The sequence below is a fragment of the Stegodyphus dumicola genome, chromosome 7 (genome assembly GCF_044657685.1).
Source record: "Stegodyphus dumicola isolate Sdum_Otavi_A_Nest chromosome 7, ASM4465768v1".
Classification (NCBI taxonomy): Eukaryota; Metazoa; Arthropoda; class Arachnida; order Araneae; family Eresidae; genus Stegodyphus; species Stegodyphus dumicola.
In genome coordinates, this window is record NC_140774.1 from 164,394,605 (window position 1) to 164,411,533 (window position 16,929).

The following is a 16,929-nucleotide window of genomic DNA, read 5'->3' on the forward strand; positions in this document are numbered from 1 at the left end:
ATGTATATATATATATAGAGAGAGAGAGAGAGTAAAAAATGTATATTTTCACTATTCAAGTATTCACTGGGGCAAGTATTCTTATCTTGTCACATGAACAGGCCTCTGTGGAAAGGGGCTTCTCTGTAAATAAAGCAATTGAAATTGAAAATTTAAGTGATTCATCATATATTTTTCAACGCACAATATTTGATTACATAAAATTTTCTGGAGGTGTTCTTAATATCGAAATTAATAAAGAAATGAGATCAGCAGCAGCTTCTGCAAGAAGTGGAGTTCGTTATTTAGAAGTCCAGTATTTAGCAGAACAAAAATCTTTTAACTAAATCTGAAAATTCAAAGAGGAAAAGAAATATTATTGAGGAAGAAATTGATTATATGAAGCAGAAGAAAAAATTTCTTCAAAGGGATGTTAAAGATATTAATGAAGAAGTAGATTCTTTAGCAGATGAAGCTGAGACCAGCAGGAACATTGATTTGTTTATCAAAGCAAATGAACTTAGAAGAATAGTTAAAGAAAAGGAAATAGACATAAATAAATTAGATGTTAAAATAGCTGATATATAAAAAGATTTCAGATTTAAAAAAAGCACAAATGTTTTGTATCTTTTATTGTACAGTTTATTATTCTAGTATCTTTCAAAAAACCAAGGAAATAAATTGTATGTTTACAAATCAGTTATTTTAATCTGCAAAATATTCTTACATTGTGATTATAATAGTAGTTGACTGTGTTTAGATAAATATAAAATAAGTTAAATAATAATCATGTAAATCTCTAAAATAGTGACTGTTATTAGTGTAAAATACACTTATACATCTTTTTCAAGAAATTATGTTCCTAATTTAATGTTATCTACTTCATAACTTGTAGGGAGTTAGTTTAATTTTCAAAATTGTTTTATGGTAAGTATTAAATTGAATTTAATAATAGTGCATAATACACACTTCTGTTAGTTTCTTAAAGTGAAATTACAAGCACGAAGTCGGTTGTATGGATAATTGCTTTATTCTATTCATTTTTTTGTTTGCTGATAGGTCCTTAATTTTTTCTTTGATGGTCATTAAAAGTCATTAATTTTCATGTAAGGAAATGTGTACGAACCCTGTCCTGGTATGGGCTGGAACCCTTGGTCCCCATTCATGGTAAGCTCAATTCCGATGCCTACTGCACTATTTTGGATGAGAATGTGCTTCCTACGTTGTGGTAGTTTTACTGGTTGGACCCCTGTTACTTTCAGGACGACAATGCCAGTTGTCATGTTTTGACGTTAACCAAGGCTTGGTATGGGTCCAATGGAGTTCATCGAATGGACTGGCCTGCCCAGAGTCCAGACCTGAACCCTATCAAGAACCTCTGGGACGAGTTGCATCGCCGAATTCAGGGGTGCACTACCCGTACAAAATCGGTGAATGATCTTCTATGTCTTCTCCAAGCCGAGTGGAAGAAAATACCACTAGCTGTCATACAAAGACTTGTGGAAAGTATGCCCCGGAGGGTCCACGCTGTAATTACCTCTCGTGGAGGCTCTACCAACTGTTGATTTTGAGTAAAGTTAGTTTTTCTTTTCTACCACAGGTGTCCAAATACTTATTGGTAGTCAGTGTATAATTAAGATAGAGTAACAATAACACATATTTCTAAAATACTAAATGGTATAGACAGTTTCAAGAATAGCCAAGACTATAAATTTGTAGTGCCTTCTGGCCTAAAGGTAAAATCAAATTCTACTCTAGTGTATCTCTCACATATGCCTGCCTGTTGGACTGTTAACCTACAGTAACTGTATTTATGGTTTTAACTGATTTTAAAGAAGTATTTTCATAACATTTTGTAATTATTTGTTTGTATTTTAACTATTTTGCATATTGACATATAGTTTTGTGTATTTTTTTTTTCTTTTTATGGCATGATTTGTCTCATGAGTTATGGTTTTAAATTTATTATAACTCTGCTTGTTTGTTTACTTTGTTTATATTTGCTTTTAGGGTGGTTATGCTATAATTACTATAATGTCTATGCTGTAATATATATTTTTAAATGTAATTATTTGCTCAGATTTGTTTTTCATATATGTTTGTATAAATTTTTAAACTTGCGTGTAATTGGGTCATTAGTCTGGTGCTTTATAACCATACTTGGTTACGTTCCATATCCAAATTGAGCAATCAACTTGTTCTAAATTAAATTAAAAGTGCTGTTTTCTAATTTTATTTCCCTTTAATTACTGTGAGTAAAAATGTTAACATGCTTTGCTATGTGAAAGTAGTAATTTCATTTCTTTGCTAACCAGACAAACTGTTTTTCATTTCAGCAAAACAAAATATATTATGGGTTCTTCGTGTTGTCTGTGGTTTGATTGAAAATATATCTGATGCATCAACAAGAACTAAGCAAGTCTTTTACAAGTCAATACAACCTATAATTCCATTCATTGAATCACTTTTTCATTTGTATTTGCAGCATTCTGGTAAATTATTTTGTTTTCTCAAAATATTGTAGATATCTTCATACAGTAAATCCAGTTTTAGTAAGGTTTTTTATTTAATGAATTGTGTTTTCCAATACACATTAACCAAAATATCTTGATTCGTACTTTTATCTCTATTTAACAAGATGTCGAAATTTTTAAAAATTGTATATTTTAAAAGAGTTTTTGATGAAAGTTGTTTCTTTAGAGCTAAATTTGGATTTTCTTTATTTGTGAGTCAGAATTGACCTTTTCAGATGTTCTGAGAAGAGAAAAGCTGTTTTTATTTTTCTAATTTACCCAGAAAATCATCAAAAGTCAGGGAAAGGGGGGAAACTGTAGGGAAAATTTTTTGTATTTTATTATTTACCATTACTTTCATCACTCTTATGCCACGTAAAATGTAACAGTAAAATCACAAAATTTTTAACAGCAGCATATCTATAGAATTTGTGATAGAGTGTTGTGCACTTTTTTATAGTGGATATACTGTGTCTTTAAAAATAATACATGGTGATAACTTTGGTGGCAGCTTCATTTTATTTAAAAAAGTGATATGAATAAAAAAAAAAGAGGGGATCAAGACTAATAGCCCATCTGGTGCTACAAAAAAAGGGGGGAGGGGGAAGAAAGAAAGAAAAAGCCAAAAGAAAGCAACGTAGGAGTTACTGTAATCTTTTTCTTGCATAAACTTTTTTTAACCTCTTCATAACCATAAACCTTTTTCTCAACCTCTTCATGAAATGTTCTTCACTTTTTTCTTTACATATTACCCTTCTGTATAAAAGTGTTAACTGCCCTTTAAAAAATACATGATTCACTTGTGGTAGTGCATTTTTTATTAATAACTGTATTAATTAAACACCTTTTTCTAAGTTATTGAAATTATTCTTCAGTTTTATTTTCATATATACTGCAGGAATAAAATTTATTACGAATGATATGCTATTATAAATTTTGGCAAAATAAACAGTTTTTTAAAATTGTTTTATTTGAAATTTTGCTTTGAAAAACCTGCCTATTTATTTGAATGGTTCAGGGGTAAACTTCTTCCATTTTCTTCAAAATAATGAGTTAAATTAATTGAATTATTGTAATGTTCTAAATCGGGGTTTCTTAAACTGTTTCTTAAACAGCAGGGGGTTGCTGAAAATTTTAGCAGTTTTGATATTTCTTTAACTTATTATAATAGTTTTACAATTACCAAATATTTTTACACAATGTATCTGAAAATAGATAAAGATAAGACAATACAGATAGATAAAGAAAAAAAATTAAAACGTTTCGATGCATTCTTTTTATAAAATAAACGTTAATTTTCCTTGCTTTGCACGTGATGCTGTCATTTCGTCTGTTACTTATTTAAAATTTTCACATTGTTTTATGTCTTAAAATTAGAAATTAAAGTTAATGACCTAAAACTGCAATAATATATTACAGTACAAGGGAAAAAATTGACAGTTTCACTCACGTGTGTGTCGGATTCGTGCAATACTTATGGGGTCCCACAAAATTTTTGTAAATATTATGGGGTCCTGGGGGTCACGAAAAATCTCAGTGTTAAAAAGGGGTTGTGACTGTAAAAAGCTTAAGAAACCTTGTTCTACGTTATTTCATTGTATTCTGTAAGTAAACAAGTAAAACTGTTTACTCTTGGTCATACTTTTTATGATATATTACTTGGTCATACTTTTTATGATATATTTTTATGATATGTCATACTTTTTATGTTATATGATAATTAATTCATTATGCTTGGTCTGGAGAAATCATCTATTTAGTCAGTAGTTTTTCTCCCCCCCCCCCTTAATTTCGTTTCTGAAATCATCTTATGAAAAAAAAAATTTACAGATAGACTAAGATTGAAATTTCTCCTTCTTTTCAAACTTTTTAAATGTGTCCAAAAATAAAAATCTTAAAATTATTTTTTCGTATGCTGTGTATTTTAGTAAAAAGAATAAAATATTCATAATAATGTATTACAAAGTTCTGAAATTTATATTTCATGTTTTAAGCTTTACAACAATAAGCTAAAAATAAAAAAAATTGAAATGCAACTTAAACATCAAAACATTTTAGCTGTATAAATTTGCATAATTAGCAGCTTAAAGGTTTTGATGTTTGTTTAAGTTTAATTTCATTTTTTTTTATTTTAAGTTTAAAATGTGAAATATAAATTTCAGAACTTTGTAATACGTTATTATGAATATTTTTTTCAGTTTTGTAGGTCATAATTCAGGGAATATAAAATAAAAAATTTCAAATTTTCATCTTAAAATTTAATTTTAAAAGATTAAGAATTTTTTTTATTTCAATCTTCTGGAAAGTGTAAACAGTTTTAATTGTTCTTGTATGGACATTAAATATATATGTGTTAGCACATGCTTTTAAGTTCTGCTGGTACAAAATATGTTTGAATTAAAAGTATCTAATTAATAGTTAAAGAAAATGTGGTGAGATTCCTCTCTTTTTAAACTCCTTTTTTCCGGTTGTTGGTGGTGTTGCCAATGCTTTTGAGATAAATAATGCATGTGTTTAGTTTGTGGCATGTCTTTTTGGTCTCTCCTGAAGAATTATATTTAAACAACATATATTAGGCTAAATTTGCATAATTAATTATTTTAGTGTCTGTTTTAGAAAATCTTTATTCATTAGGATAATATTTTTATAACTGAAAAAAGTATCAAAACAGAATATTTTTAATAATACAAGTTAATGACAAAAAAGTCATGACTGGATAAAGGCATCATGGCTGTCAGGAGATTAATGATCTTAGTAAAAATAACTTTACTTTTTCTAATATATTTATTATGTGCATTTAAAAATTCCTTTAAAATACTTCGTAAAATATATCTTTATTTTTTCTTTTTTTCCCTAGATGTTACAGAAAGCATTTTGGAATTTTTTTTGTGTCTGTTTTCTGTGTTTAGAATACAGATAGGCCTTCCATTCGTAGAAAAGACAATTCAGAACTTTTTGACACTGTTTTCATCGTAAGAATGGTTATTTTTTAATTTTCCATAAAAAAGAAACTCTTTGTTTAAAATTAAATTAATTTAATTTATCTTTTTCTTAGAAACCAGTTGATGGAATTTGCTTTGAATGAATCTTCATCTGGGTGTAAAGTAATAGAAAAGTAAGAGCCTATATACGAGGGCCATCCAGGAAGTAGATTACGTTTCCGTCTGTGTCCGCTAGGGGCGGGGCTAGCGCGGCCATCTTGGGGTCAGAGCGTTGCGCAGCTCAGTCTGCATCTAGCCGTGCTAGTGAGAGGTTCGTGCTGTGCTCCGTTCAGATACTGTGACGGTTTGAAATGTCTGCGTTAATTGAAAATCCCGCGAGGTGCGCTCAGTAATAAGGTTTCTGACTGCAAAAAACTGTAAACCGATAGAAATCTATCGGCAGCTTCGTGAAGTGTATGGGGACAACATTATCACTGAAGGTGGAGTGCGTCAGTGGGTCATAAGATTTCAAAATGGCCGAACCAATGTTCACGACGAAGATCGAAGTGGGAGACCCAGCATAGTGACCGCCGAACTTCTCGAAAAAGTCGATGCTAAAGTCCGTGAAAATCGAAATTTCACAATAACGGAACTTTCTTTGAGTTTTCCACAAATTTCGCGAAGTTTGTTGCACAAAATCATCAGCGAAAAGCTTGGTTACCACAAGTTTTGTGCAAGATGGAAGGCAAGAAGAGGTAACGAAGTGGTTGAAGGCGCAGGCGGCCGAATTTCCAAGCTTGTACATCGCTACGATAAATGCCTTAATTTGTATGGTGACTATGTAGAAAAGTAGTATTTGAGTGTGGCTTTCATCTGTATATAATAAAATTTGTTTCCTATACTTTGTTTATTTTTTTATTCCAAAACGTAATCTACTTTCTGGATAGCCCTCGTATTATACCATATGAAGTTTTATTAAGTTTTTGGTAGAAATATGATAGAAAAAATTAATTTAGTAAATTTGGCACATTATTCATTCAAAATGCATTCTAGTTTCTAAGGTTAAAAGGTCTCATATTTTTGAGCAAATATGCATTTGTAATATTTGTGTCATATATACACTTCCTAGAAAATACCACTATAAGTTCTTAATAAGTCTTTAGTTTAATATATATATATATATATAAATTGTTACTGGTCACTTTCAGGTCACAACCTTATTTACATCATCAGTTCTTGTCCTTTCAGCTAGATGAAGCTGACAAGGATATGATATTTTATGATGCTGTACGGATATTTAATGGATCATGACTACGTGATTCAGTGTGATTCAATAACTAGATTCACTTGTGAATATTACTGAACTGTATTTCTTCATGCTTCATGTAAACATGTTTTCATGCCTAACATAGTCAAACTGCTATGTCTAAAGCTGGTATCACACTATGTGTAAAAATGGTGGGATGTGAAATGTAACAGGAAGCTTCCTAGAAACATGAACTAATTTGAATGACAGGTTTCTAGTCACAAGATTTTGCAGCAATATCAGAAAAATTCTGTTTAATATTTTATTTTGCTTAGATCAACCAACCAATTGGAAGGAAGGATAGGTCACGAGACCTAATTTTATAGCTGAACTATGTATTCTGAAAGTATTGATTCTTTTAAAAAATTAATTTGGAGAGATGTTAAGGGAAACTTTTCTTCACTCTGACAGCTTAAGCAAATAAGTGCAGTGTGTGTTTGCTAACTTGATTACCAGGTCTTATTTTCATTGAACATTTAGGATAAGCAGCTGTCATTTCTTCTCTCTGAAAGATCACTGGATATTGATTAAAATCTGACATCATAACTCTTTAAGTATGAAACAGCAGCATGAGTTCCTTTTTAGAATTCCCTAGAAATTCAAAAGGTATTATACATATTGGTAATTGAGAAAATTAACAAGTTATTAAAACTGCATATCAGAGAATAGAATAAAACAAAATTAGCAACATTTATTGAAAAATGCATTTTTTTTTTCTACTTTATATATTTATGAAGTTAAAAAAAAAAAAAAAAAAAACTTAAAACAAATTCAAAATGTAATGTAAATTAAAATCAGCAAGTAAAAATTGTTTTTCAACCATTTGCGTATAGTCATGTAAGTTTTAAAATTCAATAATAAAGCAAAATACACTGTGTAGGGGGGAATCCATGCACTTAAAAAAGAAAAATTGGTTGTTAAAGATATGGGAGATGGAGAGCAATATAAAAAACATAACAGTTAGATAATCTTAACATCATCTACTGCAACAAGTTAAATACAGAATCATTACAGATTAACATGGCGTAGAGCCATCTTGAGCACTGATGTATGCGAAATTGTGGCCTGGTGTGGATCCTTATGAATGTCTAATGTAATTGAGAGATGTCCCATCAGATGCAGTACAATTCCAGAGTCAGGCCAGATACGTTTTGCAGTGGCTTGGCCCATAAGCCAATTATATTGGCTATATATATAATTATACAGTCAAAAGTCGTTCGTCCGGACTTGTCGGGACTTTGGCGATTCCGGATTATCGATTTTTCCGGATTATACACTGACTACCAATAAGTATTTGGACACCTATGCAAATGACGATATCTGCGGTCCTAAGGTACGCCACGTACTCTGCCGGTATATATCGTGTAGGAAACAGCATCGGCTTTAGTCGCATGCAAGATGCCTCACAGTTTGGAGCTCTTTGATTTCGAGAAAGGTATAATTATCGGGTATCACAAATGTGGCCGATCCTTAAGGGACTTATCTAGAGATCTGAAGTACCCAAAATCGACAGTGGCCTATATGATTAAGAAGTGGAAGGTGAGCGGTGATTGTCGGAATGTGCCCCGAGTCGGCAGACCAACGAAACTGGGAGATAGAGACCAACGAGTGCTGTCCAGAGAAATTCGGAAGAACCGCACCCAACCGATGGCCCTTATCTGCGAGGAGTTTCAACAGGCATCCGGGAGTATTCTTTCAATGAATACCATCCGAAAGGAAGCACACCTGCTTGGTTTTCATGGTCCTGAACCTGCCCATAAGCCTTTGATCACAAAGTCCAACCACGCTGCTCGGTTAATGTGGTGAAAAGCACATCGAAATTGGACCGTAGGTCAGTGGAAACGTGTTCTTTGGAGTGACAGATCAAGGTTCAGCTTTTACCGTTCGGATGGCAGGTTCTGGGTCTGGCGTCTACCTGGAGAACGTCTCCTGCCAGAATGCATTGTGCCAACAGTCAAGTTCGGCGGAGGTGGAATTATGGTCTGGGGGTGTTTCTCCTGGTATGGGCTGGGACCCTTGGTCCCCATTCATGATAAGCTCAACTCCGATGCCTACTGCACTATTTTGGATGACAATGTGCTTCCTACGTTGTGGCAGTTTTACGTGTTGGACCCCTGTTACTTTCAGGACGACAATGTCATGTTTCGATGTTAACCAAGGATTGGAATGGTGCCAATGGAGTTCATCGAATGGACTGGCCTGCCCAGAGTCCAGACGTGAACCCTATCAAGAACCTCTGGGACGAGTTGCATTGCCCAATTCAGGGGTGCACTACCCGTGCAAAATCGGTGAAGGAACTGCTATGTCTTCTCCAAGCCGAGTGGAAGAAAATACCACTAGCTGTCATACAAAGACTTGTGGAAAGTATGCCCCGGAGGGTCCACGCTGTAATTACCTCTTGTGGAGGCTCTACCAACTATTGATTTTGAATAAAGTTAGTTTTTCTTTTCTATCACAGGTGTCCAAATACTTATTTGTAGTCAGTGTAGATCATCAGTTTAAATCTGGTAAGATGGCATGCAGAAATTATAAAATTAAAAATATGAAACTATAATTTATGAAATGAACAATTATGATCTAAAGGGTATCAAAATTTACAAAAAGAAAAAGCTTAATATTTATTTGTTTACTTTATTAAACATTTCTTTCAATGTAAGTTGTTCAAGTTGCTTCGTTTCATGTGATAATACTTTCTCTTTAATTCTATTAAACAGACATAATTTCTTGTTTAGTTACGAAGTTCCGCTGCTCAGGTCTTATAATTGCTGTGTCGAGAATACCGACTAATTTGTCAATCAAAATTTCTTTGTTTTCAATAACCTGTGTGTCACTTTCTTCACTATCGGAAGGAATTATAATGACGAGGAACTTGATTAAAATCATATCAAAGACGGAGTACATCGAGATGAAATACTACATTTAGTTAGGAATTATAAGCCAAATAAAATAAAAACATCTGTCCTGAAGATAAGGATAGTGCTGACAGATCAACTTCCAATTCATTGCGCGCCGCGTCGTTTCCCCTGCCAGAGCAGCGTGAAATTGATAAACATATTTCGGAATGATTAGATAATCAAAGGATATGCCTTTATCCATTTTTTACAGCAATTCCACTTTCTGTTTAATGGACTTATTATTTATTCCATAATAGATGAGAAGAACATGTTTGTGAATGAGTCGGGACCTAGTACACAGTTAATTCATGCAGAATCTTGTTTTCACTTTTCCTTTCCCATTGGCAGCAAACTTGTCAAATAGTATCAGAAGAGATCGCAAAGTGTTTTGTACAAAGGTTTTTCTGAGATTTTTTTAGCCATGCATTTTAACTCGTCATCAGCTAGGGTTAGGGCCCTTCTGCTGCGAGGAGAATCACTGAGCTCCATTTAAATCTTGTAAACAATTTTTGCAGTGTTTGTATTTTGGGTGCATAATTTCCAAATGCTTCTGCTTTACTTTAAGCTTCTTCAGTTTCACATATGTCCAATTTGAACTGATAAAGTGCTAATGGGTGACTGTGCATTCTTTTTGTTTTGAATATTGAATTTATTTAACCAAATAAATTTATTCTTCATATTAAACAGCATAAAAATACAAATAAATAATAATTGTCAATAGTATTTTTATATTAATTTAATATAGGTTATTTCACTTTTCTATGTTTTTAGTTGCCTTCAGATTAAGTGTGATTTTGAATTAACCGTGAATCTCATCTCTGATAAGTCAGGATTTGATGGCAAAATCAATTATGTGTGGATATTAATAAATTACAAGATTGCACCTTTCAAATATTGTATTGTACTTTGTTAAATATCAACATTATTCAAGTGTATTGAAACACAAAGATCAATTCTGCATTTCATGGAAACTTTCAGGATGATAAAACACAAAGCAAGCTAAAATTCTAGTTGGATACAGAAAAATGCCATCAATAAAGTGTTAAGAAAGATTTTGAATTAAAATACTCATGATATAGTTTAAGTTTTTTAAGTACGGTACAAAGTCCGAAATCCGGATGTCCATTATCTGGAATGATCTAAAATCCAGACCTCAAAACCACCAACAATGTTTTCTCGTAGGCTTTTACACATGCGCATTTGCTTTCCCCCTCAGCGCATAATAAACAATCTGCAGAGTCCCGATTCTTAATTATACTTCGACACTAAATAAAATACCTTGTTACTGAAGAAATTTTTTGTTTAATATTTTAATAAATTCATCACAAAAGATAACTCACGTTGCCTCTTCCAGCTGCCCCCAATTTTTTTATATGTGAAGCTAAAAACTCATCAAATTCTACTAAATATTCTACAGCTCCTATGTAATTTACACTATGGGAAACAGAAAAGTGTTCATTACTGCCACGAAATGCAAGAGAATTTTTAGCCAAAAGCTTTATTGTTGCTACTACCCATAGCTATATTTTTCCCTCTCTTAATACTGTGTTTCAGGAATAGTGTCTATATGTCCTTCAACTAAATTTCTTGCTATTAAAATTTTAATAGAATCCCTATGATCAGTAGAACTTTCGTGTTCTACTCTTAAATTTGAATTTTTCCAGTCTTAGTGTCCTTCTGCAAAAGTTGTTTGTTTGATTGAAAATATCTTGCAAACATAGTAGTAAATTGCTGTACTTTTTGGACTCTATACTAACCATTCTCGTTCAACGTTTTCACCATTTGCTTTATTGCAAATAAAAATACTTTTCTTTAATGACCGAGTTACAATTTTTCACTTTCTTTTTAAGCTATACATATAAATGAAATATTTGATGGTGGTTTATTTTTAAGCAGATAATGTGGCATGTCTATGTTAAATTTAACTACAACAAAGAAATGTTCAAATTTCCCAAAACTAAATTATCATTAACTGCATTAGGTATATGTTCTGTATTTTGAATTTCTTCTTTATTACTTGCGTTTTGGTTATTCTCCACATTATCTGGTATGCCTTCTTTGTTTTTCATTTCTATTACTTCAATTTAGGTTTCATTGCTTTCTGTCATATCCGCATGTACTTCCTGGTTTCCAGAATATTTTCAAACTTCTTTTTCTGTAACCTTTGCCTCAGACCGAGCTTCCGCATCAGTATTATCTGTTTTTGTATTAAAAACATATTTAAACAGAACATTTTTTTTTTTTTTTTTTGCTTATTGGTTTCTTCCTGCGTTTTCTTCTTACACTTTCTTTTATTGCCACCAGAAGCATGAATATAATTTATTTTATATAAAATATTTATACATCTCATTATATAAAAAGCTATTTCAAACACTTCAACTGACTAATCACTACTAAAAATTTAATATTTAAAGCCAAAACTCGTCCATCTACTCTTGACATATTTAATGTTTTTACTAAACTTCTGCACACCATGCAATATGCACCCAATATCACGTATCACACCCTACCTACACATCAGCTAGTCAGCTTCGCTGATTCGGCAATATGTTGTTCATGTACAATGGACCATTTATATGAATACATCTTAAATAAAATGTAAACCTGTAGATTTAGATTAAATTTAAATTGAATATATAGATAAACTTTTATTTATTTTATGAAATAAAAGGAAACTTTTATTTTAATTTTACATTTTTTTTTTTTCAAAAGTGATGGTTAGACCGGTCCCTCCAAAAAACTGGGCCCTAGACATTTGTCTTATTTGTCTATGCTATGGTCCGTCCCTGTGTTTGCTTATGAATAGTTTTTTAAAGTAAAATTAAAGTAAGTTTTTTTTTTTCCTTTCTGTATTTTAGGCTTTTGCAGTTACTACAGCAAGTTGTTCAGGAACCAAATTCAAATTTCAAAGCATTTTTACCAAGTACTATAAATCTGTGTCTTGATCAGATTTACCCATTAGTTGCAGAAGTATGTTCTTTTCCATATTTTATTAAAAAAATTAAGCAACTTTCATTTTAACATATATGTTATGAAATGTAAAATTTTTTAGAATTAAAATTTTGGTTCTTTAAGAAATTTAAAATACAATAGCAGTTTGTTATGTAAGGTTTGTTTATCATTTTTCAATTAAGTATATCAATAATTTCCACTTTGAATTTAATAGTAAAACAAAAGAAAACTATTTATATAATACTTTTTTAATTAAAAAATATCAAATCCCAAAAAAATTTGTTTTGAAAGTAATTTCAAACCAAAATTGAAAATAAAAATTTTTTCCCCTCAGCGTTCATCATCAGAAGTTAAACCTTCTTTATATGAGTTACTGCATAAAATTCTTTTGCATAACTGGCGATATTTCTTCAAAGTCAATGTTGTCAACAGTCTTGGAGAAGCAGGAAATGAAAAAATTGAAAATGAGCATCATTTCACCAAAATGATGGAGGTATGATTGAAGCAATTAAAAAGTTTCTGTAGAGCATTATTATTATTATTATTATTTGTTTTAATACTCAAAAATGAAATGGTGTTTATATTAAGATCGACAAAAGACCATAAATAAAACTAGTTATTTATTTTCCTTAATTAAATTAAGGAGAAATCAGCTATTTTTAGGGAGTTTCATTCATGAGAAATTGAGATTTTTTTAAATATTGTTTCAAGGTAATAATATTTTTTTTTACTTTGCTAAGTAACGTATGTAAATTTTAATCTGCCTTATAAATTAAGAAAAGGGAGATGTGAAACATGTATACATGCATTATTTTTAAACATCTGCAAACTTCATATGAAGGTACTGAAGATGAGAATCAAGATTAAGCATTGGAAATGAAATATTTGAGTGTTTTTTTTTTGGGGGGGCTTTTCTTTATATAGCCTTTACACTGGCCTTTAATTTACTGAATAATGCATTAAAATTATATCTGCATGTTAATGCTAATACATTGCATGAATTTGATTAAAATGCATAATATATCTGCAGAGATTCAGAACTAAATTCATACAAAATCAAATGTTGAAAATATTCTTACTTCATAGCCTTTAATGTACAGTCCTTATACTTCTGTATGGCATTTGACATGTTCATACGGGTACTGCTAGAAGCTAGGCCAGCATTTCTGTCATACCACAGATGATTTAAGTGATGCTAAACCTAGCTTACTTATTGAGCTTTCCCCTTCCCCAGTTCTGAGGGAGAACACCTCAGGGACAGTCTGAGCCACTCCTCTTCCTTTACCATCAACCTCTTGAGAGGACTTTCGGCTTGGTGTGTATTTTGAGTGCTCCCATACCATACAGATACAATATGCTTTCAAATATCCATGCATTCTTTGGAATTTGAACCCAGGCTCATCAGTACGGCAATCTCACTAACCATTATATGGCTGGGTGGTGACATATTCATATTGCTGTTTGATTAGTATGGGAAAGATAAAGTAATGCCAAATCTAATAAAGGTTGACCGAGAAACTGCTTGATAAGAATTAATTTGTGTGATGGTGCTTTGTGATACAGCAAAAATCAGTTAGCTGATTAAGCATTTTCAGGCCTAATACACTGAATTCTCTTTAGAAGTCTATTATATCTCTGTAAAATATGAAATTACCATCTGTCCTCGGGAACAATTTCCTTGTGAAACATTTCTTCCCATTCAGAAAATGTCACTAACATGGTCTTGACTAGAGATTCTGAAACATATTTTTGTGGCCATTAGGAACCGTCTTTAATCCAAACAGATAATTTCCATTTTATCTTAGAATTTTAGGCAAAATATTTAATCTTTTAATCTCCAGACATAATTTCTTCGGGAGAAAAATTGGATTAATATCTACTATTTAAATTAAATCATGACATGCAAAAATTCAGTTTTTTTTTCCTTTTTTTCTTTCTGCAGCCAATGCATGAAGAAGAAAGCGAGATATATTTTTTTCTTTTTGTTTTTTTCTTTTGATAATACTTTTTTTCGTTTCATCATCCATGTCAGCTTTGCAAGCAGTGTCTTTCCTGATATAAACTTGTCAGTTATTATTCAAAGAGACAAGTTATGATTTTTAAGCAACATTTATCAAACCTTTTTGGAGTTCTCGTCTGTCTGAATTTGGAAAGATGATCATCAACATCGTCTCATCCATCATGAAATTAACTGTTTTAGTGAAAAACTTTGGGACATGTAAATGCTTCATCCTTGTGTGCTTTATACAACATTTCATACGTCTTCATTCCTGTTTCTGTCTGCTTCACATCAAGACAATATTCCTATTCTTTGATCAGGTTTCAGATCTATGGTAACAGCTGTTCACCAAATCAAAGTTCCAATTAACTTCATAAAAAATTCTATGTTATGTTGACTGGCATATTTACTCAAATTTTTAAAAAAAAATTAGCCTAAAATCTTGTTGATATTCTAGGTATAACTGTAATTAGTCTTCTAAGAGATTCAACTTCTTCCTCCCTCTTTTTTTAAAGGGGAAAAAATTTCAGATTATTTTTTTGTTATAATTTCAGATATGGTTGACTCCCACTACAGTGAACTTAAACTGAAAGTTTGGTTTGCTGTATTAATCCTCACATGAAAAAATGGATCATCTCACAAAATAATGCAAAAACTGATTGTCGAAATCCCCCTCTAAAAAGGCTTAGCATTGTCATATCTTGTTAAAGAAGCAAATAAAACTCGAATTTTGAAGAAGTCATAATAAGTGTTAATTACAATTTATTATTGTGTGCAATTATTAAATTCCTTTTTTATTGTGTTTCAATTTTACCATGCATTAAAATTTTTACATGAAGAATAATTTAATATAAAGGTATAGACCTATCCTTACAATTGCATATCTTCTGAAATACATGTTTATAATTATCAATTATCCAGATAATTGCAGCTCTTTGACTACCATTTCAGCATTGCTTCTTTAACTTTCTTACGCTAGGTGTTTAAAACATTTCTTTGTATCTAAGTTATTCTCCTATTAATAGAAATTATTAAGTCTTAATTTTTCTACCTTGTATCAACAGTAGCTTTAGATGAAATGTATTTCCAACAAATGTCTATCAACAAAGTTCTATATCTCCTGTTCTACTGGGCCGATTGATGAAATTCAGCTTGTGTTTTTTATGTCTCCAAAGCACAACTTAGGATATGTATTAGATTTATATTATAGCATTGTTTTAATATTGGTATTTTGACACAAAATCGGACTTTTTCTGAAATGACATGCCATTTTTTTTTTTTTTTCCATATTTCGATTCTAAGAGTCTATGCCAAACCACTAAGTTTTGTAAAAATCGCACGAGTAGTTTTTAAAAAAATAGCTCTCAAAATTTTAGCTCCTCAATGTTAATTGAATTTGATATATATTTATTAAACTTACTATTTGATTCTTCCTTCCATAATTCAAAATTTAAGCTTAATCTAAATATAATTTGCACATTTTTATTATTTATTTTAAAAATTTGTTTTTTTAAATATTTTTATAAATTTTTCAAAGAAATTTTTGTATTATAACCTATAAAATTTTCAACATCATGTTAATGTAGATGTATTTCTAAGCATATCTGCAAAAAATTAGTTTTTTATTCAAAATTTCCTAAAATGTACCTGAATTTATTTTTTGACGTGTTTTGAAATTTGGCATATTTAATATAAGTGATAATAACGAAAATTTGGTTTACGTACTTTGTTAAAATTATTTGAAAGTATGAATGATGACTTTTTTCCCCCGCTCATTCACAATGAAATAAAGGAAAGGAAAATAGTTTACTATAAGTTAAGAAGTTTGCCAAGTGAATTATTTGTGGCGCAAACTGAAAAAAATATGCCAAGATAAATTTTTGAACACCAAATTTTACAAAATTTATTATTTAGGCATAATTTGAGTTGTAGAATCGAAAAAATTGGTATGTCATTTCAGAAAAAGTCCTATTTTGTGTCAAAATACCTACCTTTGAACAATGCTGTATATAAATCTAATATATATCCTTTCGAGACATTAAAAACGCAATTTGAATTTCATCAATTGGCTCAGTTAGAATGGGGGAGATAGAACTGTCCCACTTTTTTTTTTTTTTTTTTTTTTTCCTCACAGTGTACCTTAAAGCTTATAGATTTATGTATGTATATTAATTTATTGATACATCAAAGTCTTACTTTATATGTAAATGATATTCAAATGGCTGTCTGAGAAAAAGATTTTAATTTTTATCTTTAATATACTGCATAATAAACTTTTCTGTTGACGATTTTAAAACAAAAAAACTGCTAAATTGAATTATAGTTCTTTTTACTTTAAAACTGAATATTATGATTTATTTTTTAA

At 31.0% G+C, this 16,929-nt stretch overlaps 1 protein-coding gene across 2 annotated transcripts in view; it reads left to right on the top strand.

Moving 5' to 3' along the window:
• Positions 1–16,929, top strand: part of ebo (exportin ellipsoid body open) — a 119,102-nt gene that overhangs the window by 91,588 nt on the left and 10,585 nt on the right. For both annotated transcript variants that reach the window (XM_085821020.1, XM_085821021.1), the window contains exons 18-22: positions 2,316–2,471; positions 5,350–5,464; positions 5,548–5,607; positions 12,472–12,583; positions 12,900–13,058. In XM_085821020.1, coding sequence (XP_085677146.1) covers positions 2,316–2,471; positions 5,350–5,464; positions 5,548–5,607; positions 12,472–12,583; positions 12,900–13,058 — 602 coding nt within the window. The remainder of the gene's footprint in view (positions 1–2,315; positions 2,472–5,349; positions 5,465–5,547; positions 5,608–12,471; positions 12,584–12,899; positions 13,059–16,929) is intronic.